Source organism: Monodelphis domestica, chromosome 1, assembly GCF_027887165.1.
Source record: "Monodelphis domestica isolate mMonDom1 chromosome 1, mMonDom1.pri, whole genome shotgun sequence".
NCBI classification, from domain to species: domain Eukaryota; kingdom Metazoa; phylum Chordata; class Mammalia; order Didelphimorphia; family Didelphidae; genus Monodelphis; species Monodelphis domestica.
In genome coordinates this window covers 375,291,834-375,317,717 of record NC_077227.1, presented here as the reverse complement: position 1 = coordinate 375,317,717, position 25,884 = coordinate 375,291,834, and the positions used below count along the sequence as shown (strand labels likewise).

Sequence of the window (25,884 nt, the reverse complement as noted above, 5' to 3'; positions counted from 1 at the left end):
CCAGAAAACTTCTGTGAGGCAGCCAAAGTTTGTCTTCACTTTTGCTGGGGGTTTTTTATTTTAATTTATTTATTTGTTACATTAAAATATCCAAATGACTACTCCCTCCCTCCTTCCCCTATCCTCCATCATGAGAAAAGGCATCATTAGTCAAAAAGAGATGAGATAGATAAATAGATAGATAGATAGATAGATAGATAGATAGATAGATAGATAGATAGATAGATAGAAAACTATGTCATTCCTATTTTTCATTTCTTTTTCTGAAGATAAACTCTGGAAGTAGATTAAACTAATTTTATTACATGAATATTTCTCTCTCTTAATCTCACTTTTACTAATAAATATTTGTAAATTAATATACAGTCTCCAGAAAATTTTAATCATAACACCTACTAGCTTTGATCTCCTTAGGTCCTGTTTTCCTTTATCAAATAGGACAATGCTCAGAGACAGTGACCACTGTACCATATATAAGGCTATTGACTTAGAAAATCAAATATGTTTATATATAAAAGTATATGTATGGATGTATTCTTTATTCCTTTTTAATATACCAACACAATAAAATCAGATGGAAACCCCCTTTTAATCGAGTCTGGGCTAATTTCAGGAGTGTTATGAGTCAATGTATTTGATATTTCTAATATAGAATTTTTCTCTTGATCCCCCTGAGGAAACTGCCCTGTCTTTTATCTCACATATCTCTGAATTTTAGAGATAGATTGTCTTTTTGAGATCATCTAATTCAACCCAAACTTAAACAGGGACCTTCTACCATGTCCCAATGTTTAAACTTTGTAATGACTTACTACACCCAGAAGCAGTGAATTGCCTATTTGGACAAATCTAATTCTTAGTTTGTTTTTTCTCATATTGAATCTAAATCTGCCTTTCTTCAACTTCTATCCATTATTCCTCCTTTTGCACTGAGGGGCCAAATGAACAAGTCTAATTTCTCCTCCAGATGACAGCCTGCCATATACTTCTTCACCCAAAACCCAAGCCCTTTTTACATCTCTATGCTTTAGATCCTCAATTTCTCTTTTAAATTTTTTGTTTTTTGTTTTTTGAGGGAGTGACCAATTTCTCTTAGCATATCTTCATCTAGCATGTTCTCATCACCATCTACAATCCCCTAACCTTTCTGATTTGTCAATATCCTTCTTACAATAGGATGGCCAGAAGTAAAGTTCAGGTCCTCCCTCCATGTGCAGTATGAATGGAGCAGAGTACAATGAGATTATCACTTCCCTCTTACCTTAGATCCTGATAGTTTTTGAGGCTATTTTTTTCACAGTATTAATTCATATTAAACTTTAGTTCCATGAAAGTCCCTAGCTCTTTTCTACTAGAACTGGCTTCTAACTATGCCTTCCTCATTCTGTACTTGTACAGCTGGGGTTTTTTTTGTTTGTTTGTTTTTTAACTCTTGTTCAATGCCCATCTAGTGTAAGATTCTTTGTGATCCCTACTAAGTTTTATTTTCTCCAATTTGGCCCATTATTTTAGACTTTAAAGATATTTTTGGATTCTTTTATCTTCCCTGATGTAAGCTGTCTGCAAATTGTATAAGCTTTTTTATCTATTCCTTCATTCAAGCTCTTGATAAACATGTTGCATATGTCAAACAGGACACAATCAGCCATGTAGCCCTATGAGGTCTCATTAGAGACTTGCCTTTAATTCGATATTTATTAAGTGCTTGTTGTTTGTAAAGCAGTACACTGACTACCAGAGATACAAGTGACAAATAAAGCAATCCTTTCTCCTAAGGAGTTTACCTTCTACTAGAGAAAATATATATAAACAAAAGGATAAATAAAAATTCTGTATGAAGTGAGTTCAGGAGGAAGAGGGCTCTAACTACCCAATCAGATCATAAAAGACCTCCTCTAGGTAGTAGTAGATGAGCTGTACAGGGAAGGAAAGGGAATCTAAGAGGCAAAGGTGAGGAGGGAGTTAACTCATCAGAGGTTTTCTGGCAGCCAACTTCATTTTACAGATGAGGAACCATAGGTCCAAAAAAAAAATGAAGGAACTCCTCCAGTTTCACAGCTGAGAAGCAGCAGAGTCAGAATTCAAAACCCCAGATCCTCTGAGTCCAAGCATTTCATCCTTTTCCCTGAACCATAAGTGACCTCAGGATATGGACTCACGCTGCAGTCTAGATAGGTACAGAAGCAGGATTCTAGTTAGAACCTTAAGTTAACAATATTGTCAGTGCTTTATAATACAATTTAAAATCTGGTACTGCTAGACCTCCTTCCTGTACTTTTTTTTTCTTCACTGACCTTTTCTTCTTCCAAATGAATTTTCTTATTTTTTCTAGTTTAATAAATTCTTTGGTAATTTAACTTGGATGACATTGAATAAGTAGATTACTTTGGGTAGTATTGTCATTTTAGTTATATGGCCTCTGCCCACCCATGGCAATTAATATTTCTCCAACTGTTTAAATCTGATTTTATTTGTATAAAAAGTGTTTTATAATTATGTTCATGTAATAATATGTGGGTTTGTTTTGGCAAGTTTACTTCTAAGTATTTCATTCTATCTACAGTTATTTTAAATGGAATATCTCTTACTGTCTTCTTGCAGGACTCTGTTGGCAATATATAGAAATGCTGATGATTTGTGGTTTTCTTTTATATCCTGCAACTTTGTTAAAATTATTGATAGTGTCAACTAATTCACTAGTTGAATCTCTTAAGATTTTCCATATATCCAATCATATTGTCTGCCAAAAGAGATAGTTTTATTACCTCTTTGACCTTTCTGATTCCTTCAAGTTCTTTTTCTTCTCTTTTTGCTATTGCTAGAATTTCTAATACAATATTAAATAATATTGATGATAATGGGCATCATTGTTTCACCCCTGATCCTAGAGGGAAGGCTTCTAACTTATCCTTGTTGCAGATAATATTTGCTGATGGGCTTAGGTATATATATATATATATATATATATATTTTTTTTTTTAAACCCTTACCTTCCGTCTTAGAGTCAATACTGTGTATTGGTTCTAAGGCAGAAGAGCAATAAGGGCTAGGCAATAGGGATTAAGTGACTTGCCCAGGGTCACACAGCTGGGAAGTGTCTGAGGCCAAATTTTAATCTAGGACCCCCCCCCCATCTCTAGGCCTGGCTCTCAATCCACTGATTCACCTAGTTGTCCCCACTTAGTTGTGTTTTTTTTTAAACCCTTACCTTCCATCTCAGAATCAATACTTTGTATTGGTTCTAAGTCAGAAGAGTGAAAAGGGCTAGGTAATGGGGGTTAAGTGACTTGCCCAGGGTCACACAGCTAGGAAGTATCTCAGGTGATATTTGAACCCAGGATTCCCGTCTCTATACCTGGCTCTTAATCCACTGAGCCACCCAGCTACTCCCTAGTATATACATTTTTTAACCCTTAACTTCTGTCTTAGAATCTATACTGCGTACTGGTTCCACAGCAGAAGAACAGTAAGGGCTAAGCAACAGGGGTTAAGTGACTTGACCAAAGTCACCCAACTATGAAGTTTCTGAGGCAAGATTTGAACACAGGACCTTTCATCTCTAGGCCTGGCTGTCAATTCACAGAGACACATTACTGCTCCTTAGGTATATACTTCTTATCATTCTAAATAAAATTCTATTCATGCCTATGCTTTCAAGTTTTTTTTTAATAGGAATGAGTGTTTGTCAAAAGCTTTTACTGAAGCTATTAATATAATCATTAAATTTGTGTTACTTTTATTGTTGACATAATCAATTATGTTAATAGTTTTCCTTATTATAAATCATCCCTGCATACCTGGTATAAATCCTATTTGGTCATAATGTATAATCTTTGGATTATTTTGGCTAATATGATAAAATAGCAATTATCAATACTTTCTGATACTGGCTAAGAAATAGAAAAGTAGATCAGTGGAACAGTACACACAACACAGTTGTCAAAGATTATAGTACACTTGTGTTTGACAAAGTTAAAGAGCCAAGCTTTTGGGATAAGCATTCATTATTTGGTAAAAAAAAAATTGTTAGGAAAATAGGAAAGCAGTCTGGCAGAAACTAATTATCATTCACTAAAATGAGATCAAAATGGATATATGGCCTAGGCACAAAGGTAGATATAAACAAATTAGAAGAAGAGGGAATATATTGCCTATCAGATTTATGGGTAAAACAAAAATTTATAAATAAACAAGAGATAGAAAGCATCATAACATATAAAATGGATAATTGTAATACATTACATTTTAAAGATTTTGAACAAATAAAACTGATGTAGCCAAGATTAGAAGGAAAGGAATAAATTTGGGGGGAAATTTATAGCAGTTTCTTGGATAGTGATCTCATATGTAAAATATATAGAAAACTTGGTCAAATTTATAAGAATATGAGACATTCCCCAAATGATAAACAGTCAAAAGATATGAATGGCCAATTTCTGGATAAAGAAATCATAGATATATATTTTCATAAATATATATGAAAAAATGTTCTAAATTATTATCAGTTAGAGAAATGCAAATAAAAAAAACTTAGATATCTCACACCTATCAGGTTGGGTAAAGTAATAAAAAGACAAAATGAAAATATGGGAGGGGATGTGGAAAATGGAGATGATAATTCACTGTTGGGGGAACTGTAAACTAATCCAGCCAATTTGGAGAACAATCTGGAATTATTTAAAAAAGAACTGTTCATAAAATTGTGTATACTTTTTTGACTCAGCAATACTACTATTAAGTTTACTTCCTAAAGTGATTGGGGGGAAAGGAAATGAACCTATATGTTCTAAAATATTTACAGCAGCTCTCTTTGTGGTGGCAAAGACCTGGAAACTGAGGGGATGCTTATCAATTGGCTAAAACAGTTGTGCCATATGATTGTGAGGGAATACTACTGTACCATAAAAAAAAAACCAACATGAAGGTTAATTTTCAAAAAAATACATGAAAAGAGACCTACTTGTATAAAAATATTTATAGCAGCTCTTTTTAGAGGTGTCAAAGAATTGGAAATTAAAGGGTCCTCTCTCAATTGGGGAATGGCTGAACAAATTTGGTAAATAATGGTGATGGAATATTATTGTGCTATAAGGAATGATGAACAGGATGATTTCAGAAAGAGTTGGAAAGACCTACATGAACTGATACAGAGTGAAATAAGCAGAACCAGGAAAACATTGTTCACAATAACCACAATATTGTAGAACAATCAAATGTAATAGACTTTGCTACTAACAGCAATATAACAATCCAGAACAATTCTGAGGGACATGAAAAAGAATTCTATCTACCTCTAGAGAAAGAAATGTTGAAGTAAGGATGCAGAAGGAAGCATATGATTTATCACTTCTTTATTTGAGTATGTGTTTGGGGATTTTGTTTGAATAATATTATTCACTTACAAAAATGAATAATATGGAAATGTGTTTTGCATGATAAAAATGTATAACCCAGATTCAATTGCTTGCCAGCACTTGGAGAGGGGAGGGAAGAAAGGAGGGAGACAGTTTGCATCATATAACTTTGAAAAACAATAAATAAAAAATTACAAAAAAATAAAAAAATCATTAAAATAAACAAAATAAAAGTTATAAATTAATTAAAATTAAAAAGTAAATATAAATTAATTAATTTAAATTAAATTACAAATAAAGCCACCAGTAAAAGTGGAAAGACCAATATGAAAATATGAAGAGTAAAATGAGCATAACAGCAACAGAAAATATTGTTTGAAGAATGATTTATGTATGTCCACACCCAAAGAAAGAACTTATAAATAGAAATTAATAAGATATTGTTTTATGTATACATATATCTTTTTGTCAAATGATGCCTTGTGCAGTTAGGGAGGAAAAGGAGAGAATTTTGATGTATCAAACAAACAAATTAATTATTATAAAAACAATAAAGTCAATGCTAATGATAAAGCTGGGTGGCTGATAGTCACAATTTATGTTTCCTAGAATTTTCTTGGACTTCCTTCTGAACTTCCAAAGATATTATTTCTTTCTTCTTTCTTCTATATAATTCAACAACATTTATTAAGCAGCTATAATGCTACCTCTCTCTCCCATTCCTTACAGCTAATTTACTGAAAACTCCTAAAAATTAAAAATTTCTCTTTTTTCCTTCCTATCTTTCCCCTCCCTCCCTTTCTTCCTACTTCTCTTTCTTTCCTTCTTTCTTTTTTTCTTTCAGATGTTTTCTTCCTTCTTTCTTTTTTCTTTGTGTATACATTCATTCATTCATTCCTTTGTTTATCTACTTTGTATTCGCAGTATTCTGCACACCAACTGCCCATAGGTGTTTCATAATGTCTACTGAATTGAATTACAAAATAAAATACAAGGTGCCACAGAATATACAAGGTGTATGGAAAATACAAAGATAAGAGGACTGAGACAATTACTACTCAGAAAAACATAATTCTACAGGGTTTGGAGCCAAAAGCTCTGAACTTGAATCCTCATTCTGTCTCTTGCTGTGTGATGAAAGGTGAGCTGTGTAACCTCTATGAACTTCAGTATCCTTCTCAATAAAATGTTACTTGTACTACCATTTCATAAGATAATTGTGATAAAAACACACTGCAAACTCCTGAACACTGTGTTCTTTTATTGCTTCCATCTTTTCAAATTATAGAAAAATATGACACAGTACAGAATTTAGAGGAAATCTTGTTGCAACCTTCATTTTACAGATGATGAAATTGAGAATGAAATAAATTTAATGACATGCTCAGAAAGGCCTAGTAGTAAGTATGTAAAAAATAGACTCGAACTCTGGACTTCAATCCCCACAAGCCCTTGCTCCACTTCCCCAAAATGCTTTGTAATCTCACGGAATTCTGAGGTGGGCCAAGATCTAAAAGGGATTTAAGCTGATTGCAAAGGCTTTTGTGTCTCTTTTTGGATTTCCGTTTTGGAGCAGAGGCGTCTCTTCCATGATGTGAGGTTATCTTGTCTAGGCCTCTGGCCTAGGCACGTGTTTTTTCTTATTCTGTATTTTCTTTAATCCTTAACTTTTAATAAACCTCTAAAAATATAATACTCCTTGCAGAGAGAAACTAATTTCTACCTGCCTCAGATGCCTCAGTCTCCCCTAAATTTTAATCTTTACAAGTAGCAGAAGTAGAATTTGAACCTAGCTCCTCTGATTCTAGATACAGGTGTCTTTTCACTCTACCATTTTATCTTTTGTATATATTCCAAAGTAACTGAGCTGTGCATTATCTTTTTATAGTTTTTCTATATTTTTATATTTTATATTATCTTTTCCTAGTAAGGTAAGCAAGACTTTTAATATACAGTGTTTTCTTTGTTACAGGTGAGGAAAACTGAGGCCCAGCATGTGAAGTGACTTGCTCAAGTTCAACTAGAGACTGAGTAACAACCTTAAGAAACTTAATTTTCTACTACTCAATAGCCTATTTCTTCCACACATAGAATATTAGCTCTAAAAATATGGCCTGACATTTGCATAAATTTTTCTTGTTTACTTCATTCCTTTGAAATGTAGATAATAAGTTTGTTTGTTTTTTAAATATTTTTAAATTTTTTAAACCCTTACCTTCCATCTTGGAAGCAAGACTGTGTATTAGTTCCAAGGCAGAAGAGTGGTAAAGGCTAGGCAGTGGGGTTTAAGTGAATTGCCCAAAGTCCTACAGCTGGGAAATGTCTGAGATCACATTTGAACCCAGGACCTCCCATCTCCGGGCCTGGCTCTCAATTCATTGAGTCACCTAGCTGCCCCTAATATAAATTTCATATTCCCATTTTGCTGATGAGAAAACTGAGGCTAAGAGCAAGACAGTAGTAGTTTGTTTATGGTCACATAGTTATTAAGAAGTCAAATTCGAAGTCAGGTCTTAGAGCTCCAGGTCCAGTGTGCATTATCTTCTTCCACAGAGCTTAGAATATCCTTCAATTGGCATTTCCCTCGATTGCTCCAAGAAATGCTGACCTAGCTTGGCCTTCTATTTTAATTGTGGCTAGAAAATAGGCTGCCATATTCCTGGGTGTCTGTGCCCTCATTTGGGATCTCGTTATTTGCTGACAAGTTTGAAAATGAAAGACTTCAGCAAATCTCTAGAAGAAACAGCACCTGAGCAAGCAACCGTACATCTCAAACAGCAACAATAATGAAACAAACAAACAAAAATGATCTGGATGTTGCTGTTCAGGCACGAAGGGTACCGCTTCAGGAGGGAGTCAGCTCCAGCGGGAGATGGAGCATTGCAATGAAGGGAAACAGACCTGGTTTCATTCATTTTCCAATAAAAGTGGTCCCCAGAAATCTCCAAGCTGGAGTGGACAGCCTCTGCCATAGCCTCAGCTCAGAGGCGACCCAAACCTGACCTTGCATCAGGACCCGAGAGTATGTCCAAGACAAGATGGAAACCACGAGGCTCAGAGAAGGTAAGGTGAGCCCAAGTGTTAAGAAACAGAAGGTCTGGAGGGGGGCATCATGTGGAAGGAATTTTCTGACTCCGGATTTTTGGAGTTTCAAAGACAAAACAGCAAAGTGGCACCCTTCTGGCTGAAGGTTTTTCTGAAGGGAACTCAAAGCAGTATAAAGCATCAGAACAATTTCTGGACTGTAAGTCAAAAGACCCTCATCATAGCCTCAGCTCCAACACTGTCCTGCTCAGTGATCTTTCCTCGGTATTCAAAGTTCAGGGCAGCTTTAGAACACTGGACTAAGTGCAAATCCAATTTAGTTCCTATTAAGTCCACATCCTGTTTAAAATACTAGATATGTGGTCCTGCATAAGTCTCTTAATCTTTCTGTCTCAGTTTCTTGATTTGTAAAATGGGAATAATAGCATGTATCTCACCAGAATTTTATGAGAATCAAATCAGATATTTGTAAAACACTTTGCAACCTTAAAGTGTTATATAAATGCTAGATGTTAATATCTTTTCAATGACAATAACAATATTGTGCAACTTACTTCTTGAGTTTGGTGTAAGGCTCAAATTTAATAATTTATGGGAGATCATTTTATTAGCTTAAGGGTTGTAAGGTCATTAGGTGTCACTGAGGATAGAATGCTGGATTTGGAGTAAGGAAGATAATATAACATACTAACATAACTAACATTTACACATTTCTTATAAGGTTTACAAACCTCTTCTCAGTCATGAACTTACTTGATCCTCAGAACAAGTTTGTGAGAGGGCTGCTATTTACAAATGAGACAATTGAGACACAAAGAGATTCGGTGACTTGCTCAGTAACACCCAGTTCTAATAAGTGTCTGAGTTAAAACTGGAACTCCAGATTTCTAGACTCTAAGTCTCAAGCGCTGATCTAAGTTCAAATCCCTCTCAGACATTTAATGGCTGTGTGATCTGAGGCAAATCACTTAACCTCTCTGGTCCTCAATTTGTCCATATGTAAAATAAAAAGAATAATGGCACATAACTGCCAGGGTTGCCTACAGAAAGCAGCTTTGCAAACTTTAAAGTCATATAAAAAAAGTTAGCTATTATTATTTTCATGAAGATGATTAGTCAAATGCTCTTTCATGAACCAAGCCTTTGTTCAAGTCATAGTCAAATCAACAAGCATTTATTTATTTTTAACCTCTTCCCTTTTATCTTAGAATCCATGCTAAGTATCAGTCCCAAGGGAGAAGAGAGATAAAGGCTAAGCAATTGGGGTTAAGTAATATGCTCGGGGTAACACAGCTAGGAAATATATGAAGCTACATTTGAACCAAAGACCTCTCATTTCTGGGACTGGCATTCTGTCCACGGAGCCACTTAGCTGTCTCTGACAAGCATTTATTAAATATATTTTGTATGCAAAGCTCTGTCCAATTCCTCGTGGCACCCCTGAGGCTTTACTAGCTATACCAGCAGAGCAAAAATTCTGTCAGGTTCTACTACTCTGGAAAAACTTCAACTATAGGACTGGAAATGTTAAGTTCCAGGTTCTCCACGTTCAAAAAAAGCTCATCACAAGAGGGTTGGCCAGCACATTAAAAAAGTGGAGAACATCCAGAGAAAGAACTGTGGGAGTAGAAACACAGAAGAAAAACAACTACTGGGTTGATTGGGGATATGACTGGGGATGTAGACTCTAAACAATCACCTTAGTGCAAATATTAATAATATGGAATTAGGTCTTGATCAATGATATATGTAAAACCCAATGGAATTACACATTGGCTGTGGGAGGTGAGGTGGGAAGAGGGGAGGGAAAGAACATGAATCTTATAACTATGGAAAATTTTTTAAATCAATTAGTTAAATAAAATATTTCAAAATTTTTAAATGGAGGAGGGAAAAGTAGCCTCTGCAACTCATTTAGCTATCCTTTTACTCAAAAATCTTTTAAGCACTCACAATGTGCTAGGCACTGGGCAACACACTGAAGACAACAGTTACATAGTCTCTGCCCTAAATGGGCTTATATTCTTTTGACCAAACCCATAGTATTATGGTAATAATGCTACCAGTGAACTTACAAATTCTTAAAGTATTGAAGGATATGATGAAAACTTACTATAGGTTTGTACAGTAGGGGTTCGGGAAGAAAACTAATTGTCCTTGATAAGTTTGTAATCCAGTGGAGAAGGCAAAACTAAAACATATGAAATCACAAACAATTTAAGTGAACAGCTCAGTTTAATTAGGTGCTAAAGTGAGTGGTGTAGACTCAAGGAGAAATAAAGAGAAATAATTAGAGCTGGAATAGTCTGAGAAATTTCTAAGAGAAAATTAAGGATGACTATAATGCTCTGATATAACAACTATACCACTTAATGATATTTTAAAATGAAACTGGAATTGAGGTAATGATGACAAAATGGGGAAAATGGGACCATTTGAAGCTGTTGAGATTGCAAGACCATAGGTAAATTTCCAAACTCATTCCACTACCACACAACTAGATTTGGGAATTGGAAAGAAATAAAATGTGGTTTCTGCCCTTTTTCTCAACTTCACCATGTTCCAATTTGTTAAATGGGAATATCGTTATTTACTTTAAAGCTAAGGATTTAATGTTCCTTGAGAGAGGCTGCCTCTCACAATGCAGAGAGGGCCCTCTCCTGGAGTTAGTGGTTCAATTCCTAGTTCTAACATATGCCAACTGTGCAACCACTGAAAAGTCATTTACCTTCTCCTCGTTCCTATCCAAATCTCTAAGATATAAAAATATTTGCCAGTTTACATTGGTGAAGGGAGTTCCCATATAAGAAAACCACAAGTCTAAACCAAAAACAATGACAAAATACCTGTAGACCCCAAACTGTTCCTCAAAATCTCATTCATGAAGAAAGAATAGTCCTACTGAATGCATCCTAAAATTTAAATGATTATTTCTACTTCTACCCAATTTGAAATTCTCACTGAACTCAGACATTTTTTCATGGCATTTTGTTGTTTTTAGTACAGCAAAAGGCCACTTCATGAACATTTCCTGTCTGGGAAGGAAGAAAGGTCAGAAGAATACTCTACACCCATGTTGGCAAACCTATGACATATGTGCTGGAGTATTCCGGAGGGGGCTGCTCCCTTCCTCATCCCCATGAATGCCTGAGGATATTTCTCACATCACCTGTCTCTTTGCCCAGCAGCCCAATGGAAGTGCTTTCTTCCTCCCCTGTCTGAGGTAAGGCAAGGAGCTCACATGTGGCAAGAGGGTTGTACTTTGGGCACTTAGTCTCTAAAAGGTTTGCCATCACTGCTCTATACCATTAACAAGTCAGAAGGTATTAATGACAATCTCTCAAGAAACAGGACAACTCAAAATATTCCTTCACTGTGGGAAAAGGTTCCCTGAATAATTGGCTTTGTGAATAAAGTGGGAGGGTACAAAGTTCATTAGGGAAAATGAGAAGTCCTAGAGCCAAATCTTGTCTACCTGAGGGTGTGATCCCTTCTCATCTTTTACTGAAAGGGAAAGGATTTATTTGGCTTTTGCCAACAGGTAACAAACAGAAGAAAATTTGGGGGCAAGGGAACAAACTATCTTCCCTCCTACACATTCAGGGCCCTCTTTTCCTTCAGAGAAGACCTTTTTTGGAGTCAGGTTAGCTGCAGGATTTCTCTTTATCATATTCCAGAATCCAGGAGAATACCCAGAATGGACTACTCAAGCCATAATTCTCAAAATTTGGTACTTTTTCACATCCACCTTCCTTCAGACTCACGTGAACTAGAACAGAATTCTAAGCTCTAAATCTTCAGGAACCTCTGCAAATCACTGGCCCTTCTTTTAACTCCCTGCCCAGACATCATCAAGGGGATTTTCCCTGCTACTACCAACATCAAATGCCTACTAACTGCCACCAAAGATCCAAATTTGAAGCTGTATAAATTTAATATAAATTTGTACTCTTCTTTTATTTTAGAAAGGAAGGTTTTGAAAATCCATTTTTGCCTCAGATTTCAGCTTCACCTTTGGATTGGGCATGCATGGGAGGATGATAGAAACCTTGTGGCTCCCTGGAGTTTTGAAAGACATTTGCCTCTCGTCTGTGACTCCGGGCATCCAGAAGCCTGGCCTATGACCTGGACTGGGGTCATGTCTGTCCAGACTCAGTAAGAGTGATTTCACTGGGGTTATAAATTAAGGATGGAGGAAGCAGGAAGTCTCTCAGTCTGGGGATTTGTCTGGTAAGCAGCAGAAGAAGGAGACAGACACAAGCAACAAACTCACATTAGCTAGGCATGGCCATGTGACTATGGTCTCTCTCCAACCAGCTTTTACTATCTAGTAAATAATTAAAAATTAATATCCTGTCTCCAGAGAATTTTAATTATGACACAGCTGAAATCTTCTATGTGTCTTGTCTCCCCAATTTGATTGTGACTTGCTTGAGAACAAGGACTATATCATTTTTCTATCTGTATCTCCAATGCCTAACAGGGTGCTTGGCACATAAATGCCTCTTCATTCATTCATTCATTCATTCATTCATTCATTCATTCATTCATTCATTCATTCTGTCTTTTATGTCTCTGTGTTAATCAAAGGAATTTATAGCTTCTATGGATAGAACTTTACATGCATGTGCAGCCAGAAGACAAAAATAGAAAATTCCCTCAAATCTCCAAAATTGAGATCTAGCCTCTCCTACTTTCTGTAGAACTTTCAAGCAGTACAGTGAAGGGGGAAAACATCTTGGACCAGGTCTCAAGAGTTCTCAGGGTTCTAGTCTTGGTTCTGCTACTAACTAGTTTCAAGTCTTGGAATGATTCACTTTAGACCTCTGGGCCCCAGTCTCCTCTGTAAAATGAAACTCAGATGAGAGAAATTGGTCAGAGGGTGTCAAACACTACACCAGATTAAAATAGAATTCCTATTTGATTTAAATATGTTGATATAGTAATAAAAAAAGAAATATGTAAACCTGTGTGGTTTTTCTGTCTGTATGAGGCCCATAGGGATCTTTATGTGGTTTAGCAGATCCCATTTCTATTTGAGTTTGACATCACTATCTAGAAGCTCTCTAAGCTCTTCATATTCAATCTAAAATCATTATGCTACAAACCTCAAAAAAAAAAAAATCAAACCAGCCTGAACATCTCCTCTAAAGTTGTATTTCATTGTTATTTGTTTCTTCCAATAAAGACTAAATTCTAAAGGAACATTATAGATTTGATTTCATTGCTTCTTTACATAAAAACTGATTAAGAAGGAAGGCTGGGCACAGAAAAAAAATATTTATATGTTTTTAGGAGAAAAGGTCCAGAATACAATGCAGTAATGTAAATTTCATAGACAATAATTAGATACTAAATTCAAAGGTTTTAGACATTTTTAAGTAGATCAAAAAAATCTAGTATTGAGTATCTTATTACAATGTCCCACTTTCCAGGGACATGGGAATTTCCATACCTGGCCCAATAACCATAAATGCTTCTTGGGGCAAGCCACAGAAGGGATACTGTCATTTGGGCATGAGCATGGAGAGATAGACCCCACCCCCTCTGTAAGGGAGGGAGACAAAGATCCCAAGCTCCCCATGACTTCTGGGAAGTTTACCAATCCTGAGGAAGCTGGCCATCTGTTAACCATTTTAACTAATTATTCTTGTTAGGTCAATTATTTATTCATACTTGCCATATCAGATCTGGTACTTTTAGAGAGGAAGGAAGGAGGACTGAAAACCTTATAGTAGGAGTTATTAACCTTTTATATATATTATGGATACCTTTTACAGTTTAGTGAATTCTGTGGACAGCTTATCAAAATAATCTTTTTCAGTGCATAAAATAAAATACTTAGGATTATAAAAATATACAAATTCCATTGGGATACAATTAAAATAGTTTAAATAAAAACAAGTTCATGAACCCCAGTTATGCTTTAGGGGTGTCTTAAAGTCAATTCCCATCTGCCACATATATACACAGATATTCACACACACATACAAAATCCATTCAAAATATCATAGTAGAGCTGAAAGGGACCTTAGGAATCATCTGGTCCAACTCCTTCATTTTACAATGGAGGAAAATGAAACCATAGGAATGATAGAAAATAGGGATTTCTATAGTACCTTCTATGTACCAGGCACTATGCCAAGTGCTTTTATAAATATTATCTCATTTGATCCTCAGAATAACTCTGGCAAATAGGCGCTATTATTATCTTGACAAGAAACTGAAACAGAGATGATTTGCTAAAGGAGACACTCTAGTAAAGGAGGTGACTTATGCAAGGTCACAGAGGAAGTTCATTCAACTCTTAACTAAAACTGAATTTGGACTGAGGTAGAGTTAAATTAAGCACAAATCTTATAGATTCACAGATATTAGAGCTAGACAGAACCTTATAGATGACTATTCAAGCTCCTCATTTTTCCAAGATAGAAATTGAGGCCCAAAATTAGTAGTGTTGGGGGAAAAAAACTTAAAGCCAGAAATCCTGACTTTTAATAAAAAGTTAATTAATCCAAGTGATTGAAATTTGGCCTCTTTAGAGGACATGCTCAGAGCAGTGAGTATTCCCCTTTTACTCATGACTCAGGAGAAGAAACTGAACAGGAAGGGCAATTTCTTTCCAGATTTATTCTGGCCTCAAATTCATTTACTCCTAGGCTCCTCTACAGGTCCTCAGGATACTGAGATCTCTACAAGAAGGCATAGACCTCTCTAGTCGAGGCTAAGAAACGTCTCTTTCCTGTGTCTTGACATCACTGAAGTTAATCTCCTCATCATGCCCCTGTCCCCATCTCTGCTGGGAGTAGATTCTAATTGGAGGTTGTTTTATTTCACAATAACTTTTTTTTTTAGTTCCAGTTCCACATTCTCCCCTTCCCTACAACCTCACCCCTACCCAATGAGAAAGCAAGAAATGATACTCATTGTGTATATACAGTCATGTAAAACATATTTACATGAGGGGAGAGAAGGGAGGGGAAGGGAAAAATTCAATGTGTACTCTTGAGCCCATTACTTTTCTACCAGATGTGCAGTACATTTTATATCATGAGTCTTTTAAGAGCTGTAGAACATCATTTTATTGATGAACATTACTCTCACAAATGATTTTCTTTATGATATTGCCATTACTATTGTTCCCCTTATTTTGCTAACTTCACTTTGAATCAGTTCATATAAACCTTCCTAGGTTTCCCTGAAACCATCCCCTTCATCATTTCTTACAACATAATAATAATCCATCACATCCATAAATAGTAACTTGTTCAGTCATTCCTCAGCTGATGGATATCCCTTCAATTTCTAATTTTTTGCTACCACACAATGAATTGCTATTAATCCTTTTCCTTTTTCTTTTTTCTCCTTTGAGGTATAAATCTAGTAGCAGTATTGCTGGGTTAAGAGTAAATTAGTTTTATAGCTCACATAAATTTGAGCTATATTTTTGGTTGGTCATAATTCCATATAATTTTTAGTTGGTCATAATTCTAAATTGTTCTCCAGAAAGGATGGACTAGTTCACAGCTCTACCAACTGCTACTGGTGCACCTATTTTTCCATATTCCCTCCAGAATTTGTCTCCATAATAACTCTTGTATAGTGAAAACTTTTTTCCTTAAAGAAATTAGGCACTATAAATGCCTTAAATTTCCTTATCTGGGACAAAAATCCTGAAAATCTACATTAGTTCTGGCTCCAATACTACCCATCTCAATATAACTCCCCCCCCCCGCCCCAACACCCAAGTTGGTAATGTTATTTCTCCCCATAATTGAACTTCTCTTTTTTTGTGAGTGCTTTATTTGTGGTGGTTCTGTCATTCCAGCCATGTCTAGTCTACTTACCTACCCCTGCCCAGGGTCACATGGTTACTAAGTGTCTGAGGCCAGATTTGAACTTATGAAGATGAGTCTTCTTAGCTTCAGGCCCCACACTCTATCCATTATATGTCTTGAATGCTTTATATATCCTCCTAGGCTGTGAGCTCAACAAGGGCAAGGATTCTGAACTATCTAAACTTTTACCTCCCTCAACACATACCATAGTGCTCTGAAACCACTTACTTAAATTAATAAACATCATACCATGCTTTAAAAAAAAATAACCCTTACTTTCCATCTTGGAATCAATAGTGTGTATGGTTCCAAGGCAGAAGAGTGGTAAGGGCTAGGCTTCTGATTTTTATTGTCTCATATTTGTCTTTAGCTTAATTTCTGTAAGCCAGAACAAATTCATAAGAACAGGTAACAGGAGGTTGGGTGACTAGATAAAGGATAAGGTCCCTTCCAACTCTATATCTTTAATCCTATGTCCTACCTGCCTTAGTTGGAATAAAACCAAAAAATAGTATAAAAACTGAAACTATCTTTGATTGTGATAAGCCTGCCTTTATAGGAGTCTATTTTTTAATTGATGCTCTTTCCCTCTCTTTTTCTCAACCAGCTATATTTAATGATAATGGTGAACCAATCTGCTTGTAATGGGACATCCACCAAAAAAGGATCACAGCTGCCCCTCCTCTTTACCTCCTGACCTCCATCTCTTAGACTTCTACTCTTATGGCTTTTTACAGGTTCTTGTGCTGGTACCATATCAAGGATTGCAGAGATTCTCCTCTCTATGCTGACATCGTTATTAAAGTCTCTCCTCCACTTGGTTTCAGCTAAGACCATTTAAAAATTTTTCTAAAGGAGTTGAATCAGCTTACAATTCTACTAACAGTGTATTAGTGTACCCATTTTCCCACATACCCTCCAACATTTGTTATTTTCCTCTTTTATCATTCTATTTTATTTTATTTTTAAAACCCTTACTTTCTGTCTTAGAATCAATACTGTGTATGGGTTCCAAGTCAGAAGAGCAGTAAGGTCTAGGCAATGGGGGTTAAGTGACTTGCCCAGAGTCACACAGCTAGGAAGTATCTGAGGCTACATTTGAACCCAGGACCTTTAGGCCTGGCTCTCAATCCACTGACCCACCTAGCTGACCTCCTCTTTTATCATTTTAGCCAATCCAATAGGTGTGAAATATCTCAGAGTTGTTTTAATTTGCATTTCCCTAATCAATGATGACTTAGAGAATTTTTTTCATATAGCTTTGATTTCTTCATCCATTTTGGGGAGCAATCTGGAATTATGCTCAAGAATTATAAAAATATATATAACTTTTGACCTAGCAATACCACTATCAGGTTTATTTCCTAAGGTGAACAAGGAAAAAGGAAGAGAACTTCTATGTTCTAAAATATTTATAGCAGCTCTCTTTGAGGTAGCAAAGAATTGGAAATTGAAGGGATGTCCATCAATTGAGAAATAGCTAAACAAGTTGTGACATATCATTGCAATGGAATACTACTATGTCATGAGAAGTGATGTAAAGGTTAATTTTGGGAAAAAAAAAACATGGAAAGACCTACAAGAAATTATGAAAAATGAAATGAGCAGAACCAAGAGAACATTCCATACAGCAACAGAAATAATGTTTGGAGAAAGGCTTAGATATAACTACCTCCAAGGAAATGATAAATAGAAATAAGTTAGGCATATGTATATATGTATTTAAATGCATGCATATATTATATATATATATATATATATAATATATATAGTGTCAAAAGATACCTTCTCTAATAGGGGGAGGTAAGTGAGGGAGTTAACTGATAATTTTAATGGAACAAATGAATAAATTTAGTTTTTTTTAATGTTCTAAGATTTTACATTAAAAATTTAAGGAAAACAAAATAAACTACAAAGGCTTAAAAATAAGATTCATTTTATAAACTTCCCCTTTCTGATAAAATCTTAACTAAAACCTAACCCCAGGTTGGCTTATCTAGTACTGTTTTGGGGGTATCTAAAATTCCATTATTTATCTTTCCTAATCCCTAGCTTAGATAATCTAAGTATTCTGTAGTTAGACTTATATTAATAACTGCAACACATCTGGGAAGATGATATATTCTATAATATATTGTATAAGTGAAAGTGTGGGCCAATTCTAATGAGCATGGCAAGCTGTTTTTTTCTTTCTATACAGATATTTTTTTCAAGTTTTGGGGGATTTTGCTGGCCTCTGATCCCTTTGGTCTTCTTGAAGAGATAAGGCTTAGAGGAGGCTGAGAAAGTCTAATATCCCACCCTCAAAAATTGAAGAATTTATTATCTTTTTTTAAGTTGCTGAGGGCCAGGAAGAATTTCATCAGTAGATATTTTATAAATGTACAGAGAACCAAAGAAACTGGTGGTATATTTGTTTAATACTAATTCTTATCCCTTTCTTCTCCATTCAGGCTCTACCCTCTCCAAACTGTCTAACACATTCTGCGCAAATCAGTCTCCTTTCTAGAGCCTTCAGTGTCCCTTCTCACTGGCCACAGAATAAAAATCAAACTCATTGGCCTGAAAAAATTCACACTCATCTACAGTTTAGTATGCCATCCCACCTCATTAGCCTCATAAGTCCTTATATAATAGGCTTCAGAATGTTAGGGGTAGGTGAAAGATGACTGCAGAGATACACCATCCATTTTCATTTTGATCTTTGCTTAGTTCCAACAAAATACACTGTATTTTGCATTGTCGGGACAACAAACAGTAGACTCCACAGCCTCTTGCCCATAAATGTGTTACTCTTTTTCAAATGTGTGCAGATACTGTGTTAAAAACAAAAAAACCACAGGATCTCAGAGTTTGGAGGGACCTCAAAAGGAATGTAGTCCAATGTGTATGAACAAGAATCTCTTCTGTGTCATTCAAAATTCAGTTCAAATGCCACCTCCTACACAAGGCAGCCAAGTACCAGCTGCAACCTAACACCCATTAACCTTTGCTTGTTTTGTATATTTTGGGGGAGAATGTTGTATAAACGTACATTTGTACCCATCTCCTCTTCTAGAATGGAAGCTCCCTAAGGATTTCTTTGTATCCCCATATCTATAAGAGGGCTCAATACATAGTATGCCCTTAATAAATGCTTGTTGACTGACCGATGTCTACATAGTAGCATGTTGTCTCCCTTATTAGACTGTGTACTTCTTGAGGGCAGGGTCTTTTTCCCATTTTTTTATATCTGCAGTACTTAGTATAGTGCTTAGCTAGCACATGGTAAGTACTTAAGAAATGATAAATGACTGACTGAAGTGACTATCCAGTTTTTATGAAAGACCTCTTGTAAGGAAAACAAGTAATCTCCCAAAGCAACACATTCCAAGATAACTTTAAAGTGCTAGTAAATTTTTCCTTATATTAAACATAAATCTGCATCTTTCCCATTTAGTGTTAAGTCCTGTTCTCTGAGGCCAAGGAGAACAATGCTATTGCTCTAACACATAATGATAATCTTAATACTGGAAAGCAGTTATAAGTTCCCAACTACTGTTTCCTCTACTGCAGGTGAAACAACTCCAATTCCTTCAACTAGACTTCATATTGCATGATTTCAAAGACATCTAGATTATTAATATCCTTCCAAAAAATGCTATATCTAGAACTGAATGCAATACTCTAGATGCAAGCTATATAACTAAAGCTAAGCATGGTGACATTGTCACCAATCTAGCCCTAGAAATTATGTCCTACTTAATGATGGCCACATGGCACAGTTGACTCATAATGAGTTTGCAGTCCACTTAACAATCGATTTTCCACCTAACTGCCAGTTAGCCACAAGTATGCCATCCTTAGATTTTGAAAATTGATATTTGAAATCATTTGCGACTTCACATTTACCTCTATTAAATAACTTTCATAATATTATATTTGGTATTCTTCAGGATTAGGAGAACTTTGTAGACCTAGACTCTCCCATTCCAGCTTGGTGTCACCTACAAATATGATGCACACACCATTTGTGAATTATTCAAATCATTGATAAAAGTACTAAAAATCACCAGGCTGAGAGACTTTGGAGCTTTCTTTCCAAGTTGACATCAAGCTATCAGTGACAATCTAAATCTAGCCAGTTCTGATTCCATGATATGGTTTGGTTTACACATCTTTTTTTTCCACGTGCACAGCATGAGAAATCTTGCCAAATGTTTTGATAAAATCTAATTAAATTCTATCTACAATACTCTCCTGATATTCAAGTAATTCTTTTGAGAAGAGAAAAAGGTTCATTTAGAACAGGTGTTCTTAATTTTGTGTGTGTGTCATGGACTCATTTAGCAGCCAAGTAAAGTCCACAGACTTCTCAGATAATTTCTGTAAATGCATTAAAAGAATAATATACTAAATTATAAAGGAAACTAATTATATTTATCATATATGTATATATGTGTTTGATTACATATGTGTTTATATAGAAACACATATACTTGTTTTTTTCATCTCATCCAAGTTCACAGACCACCTGTAAGTTCAGAAACTCCTGAACTAGAATGATTTGGGGGGTTTCCACATGAAGGCATCTTGAACTTCTGTAATCACTGCTTCCTTTGCAAGATATTCACTAACCATCCTTTCAATAAATCATTCTAGAATTTTGCCAGGAATCAAATTCAAGCTCATTAGTCTTTAATATACAGATTCCACTATTACTTTTTTTTAAATGAGATCATCTGTTTTTCTCTAATCCTATTTTACTCCACCTTTTTGATTTTTCAAAAATCAGTGGCTCAGAAATCAAATCTGCCGGTCTTTTTTTCTTTTTCTTTTTTTTTTAAGTACCCTATGATAATGGTCTTTCTGAGTCTTGTGACTAGAACTCATGCAGGCCAGTTATATGCTTTCTTACTTTGTCCCTACTTAGTTTGATTTTTCAATTGAACATTAACCCTTCCCATCTTTAGCTTTCCAGTACCAATACTTCTCTTTTTGAAAGAATAAAAACTAGTCTTGTCTTTACCTATCATCTTTATTCTGTCCACTTCTTTGAACTTCCTTTTTCATCCATTATTTCTTAAGTGTTTGTTGTTGTCCTTGGAATTCTCCTCAGCCCTCAGATCAATTTGAGATTTAGTAATTCTGACATTCTTATAAAAAAAAGCACCTGGTCATACTTTCCTATTCATCCCTAATAACTGCCCTTCCTGTGATCTACTATGTATCCTTTTAGGATTTAAACTAATCAGTTACTTTTCTGTAAATATACAACTATCTTTTAAGACAACTATCCATTTTATTCACATTAGAATATTTCATATATCATTGATATCTAGCTAGAAAGAAACTTAAAGGTCATCTAGTCTAATCCTGAGCCTAGATTTTCCCAGCTCCAAGTCTAAGACTGTTCACTACACTATGTTCACTATGTCTTTGAATTTCATTTTTGAGAGCCGTCATTCTCATCTGGAATGACTTCCCTAATAGATTTTAACTTATGAAAATCTATTCTTTCTCTGAACCTTTTAAAATTTGATTTTCTAAAATTAAGACTATGTGTCAGATTAATATCAGCATTTTATTCCTTCTCTATCACAAAATCTTGAATGGAGTGGTCATTTCCCATCACCCCAAACCTGACTAAGGTTTGTATCATTTCTAATTAAGCAACTTAATCTACCTCATTAGTCAGAATCATGTCCAGAATGTCCAGATATTCCCTCATTGCTTTCTCTACAATTGAAGGATGAAATAATCATTAAGGGAAGGCAAAGAATCATTAGTTACTCTGCTTTGGGCAGAGAGAAAACACTCTAACAGCAGACATCCAGATAATTGAAGTCCCCCATCACTACTATATCCTTCCTCTGTCCCAGACTTGAGATCTGTTTCCTGAACTCTACAGTTATTTCTTCCATCTGTTCAAGCCTTGGTCATATATTTTAATGACAGCACCCAAATGCTCTACACCATACTTCCCCTCTCTGGTTCCTAAATACCCCCATATGAGTTCAGTGTACTTTCTTATACAGTCATTTAAAGGATTCACAGAATTCATAATAGATTATTATCATATTTTCTTAATCCATGGATACTAATAGTACAGTTAGAAGCATGTGGGGCTCCTCAAAAGTGTTGTTGACGTTAAAAGAAATTATCATACTTGAAAAGTTCTGACATTAAAGTCAATGCGGTTTATTTATCATTCCCTTAACATCAGGTTGATCTCTCCCTTTGTACTCCTATACATATCATTAATGGGACTTTGTAGAATGCTTCCCCTTCTCTCCACCTCCCTGTATCTCTTCCATCAAAGCCCAGTTCAATTCACATTTCTTACTCACCTCTCCAGTACCCCATTACTATTCTCTCCTCTAAACTCATAGCATTCACTGCTCCTACTACTCACATTATAGTTATCATATTAGCATGTTAGATATAGTATATGTGATTAGTATATCATATTAATATCTAATATATATTAGTATTGAATTTCTCACGTGACTTGTCTTTTCATATACATGGTTTGAATTTCTAACCAAACTGGAAGATAGGCCATATAGATTATATTTCTTTACATCCCTAGGGCCTAGTACTGTGTCCTTTGAAACATAGAATTACATTATTTCAGTTGGAAAGAGCCCCTGAGGTCATTTAACGCATACCCAAAAAATAATTCTCACTATAACATATCTTACAAATAGCCATCTCTTCTTTATCCAAAACCCTATAGTGAGGAGAACTCATTGCCCTGCAACTGAAGAGAGTTTATTCCAAGTTGGCATATCTCTCCTTGTTGGGAATTTTGCCTTTTTTGCACTTTCTACCACTATCTTTAATTATGCTCTCTGAGGCCAAACAGAACTGGTCTAATTCTTCTTCCACGAAACAACCCTTGAAGATATTATGTCCCACCCACCCTCACCCCATGGAATCCTCCCCAAGCTAAAACACTCATAGTTCTTTCAATTTGTTCTCATATGGGATGGCCTTCATCATTCTGGCTGCCCTCTTCTGGAAGTCCTTCAGTTTATTGTGCATGGTACACCTCCTACAAAGCACAAAATGAGATGTAGCTACATATTCTAGCTAAAAGGAAGACCCCTGACTGCCTTCATGCAAAAAAAAAGAGTTCAGGTCACTAGCCTTCAATAGAAAATGTTGACTTCTCCACAAAAATATTGATACAGTAATCCAAATTGAACCAGCCCAGACTAATAATTCAGAGATGATTTAAAGAATTGTTTAATATTTTTTTCATTTGTCAAGAATATATTAGAACCAAAAGGGTCATAGATTTAGAGCTAGAAAGCTCCCTAGAATGCATCTAGTACAACCGCCCCTTGTTTTAGAGATGGTGAGAGTGAGAACCAGAGACAACATGATTTGTTTAATGTCACATAGTAGCAAGCATCAGGTCTTGCCAACAAAACCAGGATTGGGATTTGAATCTAGATCTTCTGACTCTAAATCCAGAATCCTTTCCATGAACTCACTGCAGGTACTTTCAAAGCACTTTCCCCTTATGTTGTCTCATATGGTCTCCAAAGCAACCATATGAGACAGTTATTTCCCCTCCATTTTAGAAATGAGGAAGTCACAAAACAGTATACACTACAAGTTAGTAAAAGACAAGAAATTGAGCCTTCTGGTTCAGTGTTAGGGAAAGGGAAACAGAGAGACTCCAAGTTAAGTGGTTTGGGTTTATTTTTTCCCCCACTGCCATATTCCCCTGAAAATTTCCTACCCTCTCCTTTTTTTAAAATCATTACCTTAGAATAGATTCTAAGTACCAGTTCTAAGGCAAAAGGGCAGTAAGGGCTAGGCAGTGGGAGTTGTGTTTGCCCAGTGTCAAAGAGCAATGAAGTGTCTGAGGCCACATCTGAACCCAGGATCTCTCATTTGGAGGTCTGGTTCTCTATCCACTGAGCCACCTTGCTGTTCCATACCCTTTTGAGAGAGAGACAGAGAGAGGGGGGAGGAAGGGAGGGGGAGGGGGACAGGGAGAAAGAGAAACTCAGCTACAGTTTTCATGTTATTCAGAATGGTTCAGAGATTCATCAAAAGATAGAAAGAATTTCTTTATAGAATCTGAGACTTTGAAGCCCTTATAGGGCCAATATATTCTCAATTTGATCTCAATTTGAATTCTCTTCTCCACACAGTGCTAGTGAATCTTCATCACCAAAGTTGTCTGCATAGCATCACCAGGTCACTAAACCAATTTAGGTCATTCTAAGCTGGAGCCTTCTTTGGTCCTAGATCAATAAAGGCATGATTTTCTTAAGAGTGTTACCATAAATGTCTGACTATTTATTCTTTCCCTTCCCCCACTTCCAGGAGTGAATTCAAAGTAGAACATCATTTGATCTGTGGTTGCTGATCTGATCTGGCCAGCCAACCCTTTCTCTTCTTCAACCACGTTGCAGCAGAATCCTGTAGTGGAGGAGACTTCACTAAGCCTCAATTAGAAAAGTTTAAACTACACACCCAATCCTCCTCTCACCCAGGAGTTCCTTGTAGAGGACTCTAGGACCATGGACCAAAAGTAGAAGGGGGTTCTCTTTCTTATAGTGCAAGCAAAACAGGCAGAGGGACCAAATGCAATGCATCTCAACATGTCCTAATTGAGCTTACTCCTAGCACCCTTTATCTCAGTTCAAGGCCTAGCAGGACTGTGGCCTAATTCAAAAACTTTCAGGGTCATCTGAGCTCAGAAGAACCTGCAAGGGAAGCCAACAGTTCGGAGAGAGGGATGGGGGGGGGGGGGGCGGAGGGTAGGAGGAGGGTGACAGAAGAGGGGAAGAAAGTCGTGGACAGCCAGCATGGAAGACTGACCAAAAAAGCATCGTTCCCGCCCTCCCCGGCCAGGAGCCAGGCTGAGAGGCAAGAAGCCAGAGGTGACATTCTGGGAGCCTAAACCTTGGCTCCCGCCCTACAAGTCAGGGAGGTTCTGCCCAACTTCTCTGAAATGCAGAAGTTGCTAAGAGAGACACAGCAGCGGCAGCGGCTGGGTTTGGGTTAGCTGATCAGAAGCAACAGCTCACAGGGTGGAAGCACTAACCCTCTTCCACCCCATTATTTTTTCCCAGAAAGATTAAGGATGAATATTTTCTGCCTGGACATAATTGTGGATTTGAGGCAATCTCTCCGCTGAGCCAAAAGATCAGGTTTAGGATTGTGTTGAGGGTTGGGGTGACGGGGACGGCTGGGGGGGGGAAGGGAAGTTGGGGGGAAGGGTTCCCTCCCTCAGCATCCCTGATGCGCGCTGCCACCCCTTTCCTACTCCCCAGGATTTAGAATCCCGATGTCTCTGGCTCCCCCATAACGCCAGGCACACCTACCCACGCCTTGACGCTCCTTGTCAGTTTTGCGCCAGGGGGCCATGTCCGGGGGCCCTGGGGTTGCTGGCACCGAGGATAGTCCAGGGGGTAGCTGTGCGCATAGCCGGGCCCCACTTCCTTCCTCTTTTCAAACTCCCTCCCAGGGCCCGCCCTCCACTCTTTGGGGCTCCCCGCTCCCTCCCTCTGGTAAGAACTAGCTGGTAAGGTGGTTCAGGGAGAAAGATGACAGACACCTGCTAGGCAGCGGGTCGCCTAACTCTAAAAGTGCCGCGCTATTCCTTTCGGCAGCCTTCTCTGAAAGAGGGAAGAAGGCAAATG

At 36.7% G+C, this 25,884-nt stretch overlaps 1 protein-coding gene across 1 annotated transcript in view; it reads right to left on the bottom strand.

Moving 5' to 3' along the window:
• Positions 1-25,682, bottom strand: part of DOCK2 (dedicator of cytokinesis 2) — a 559,513-nt gene extending 533,831 nt beyond the window's left edge. The window contains exon 1 of the mRNA XM_056811565.1: positions 25,567-25,682. Coding sequence (XP_056667543.1) covers positions 25,567-25,609 — 43 coding nt within the window. The 5' untranslated portion in view covers positions 25,610-25,682. The remainder of the gene's footprint in view (positions 1-25,566) is intronic.
• Positions 25,683-25,884: the final 202 nt, after the last annotated feature.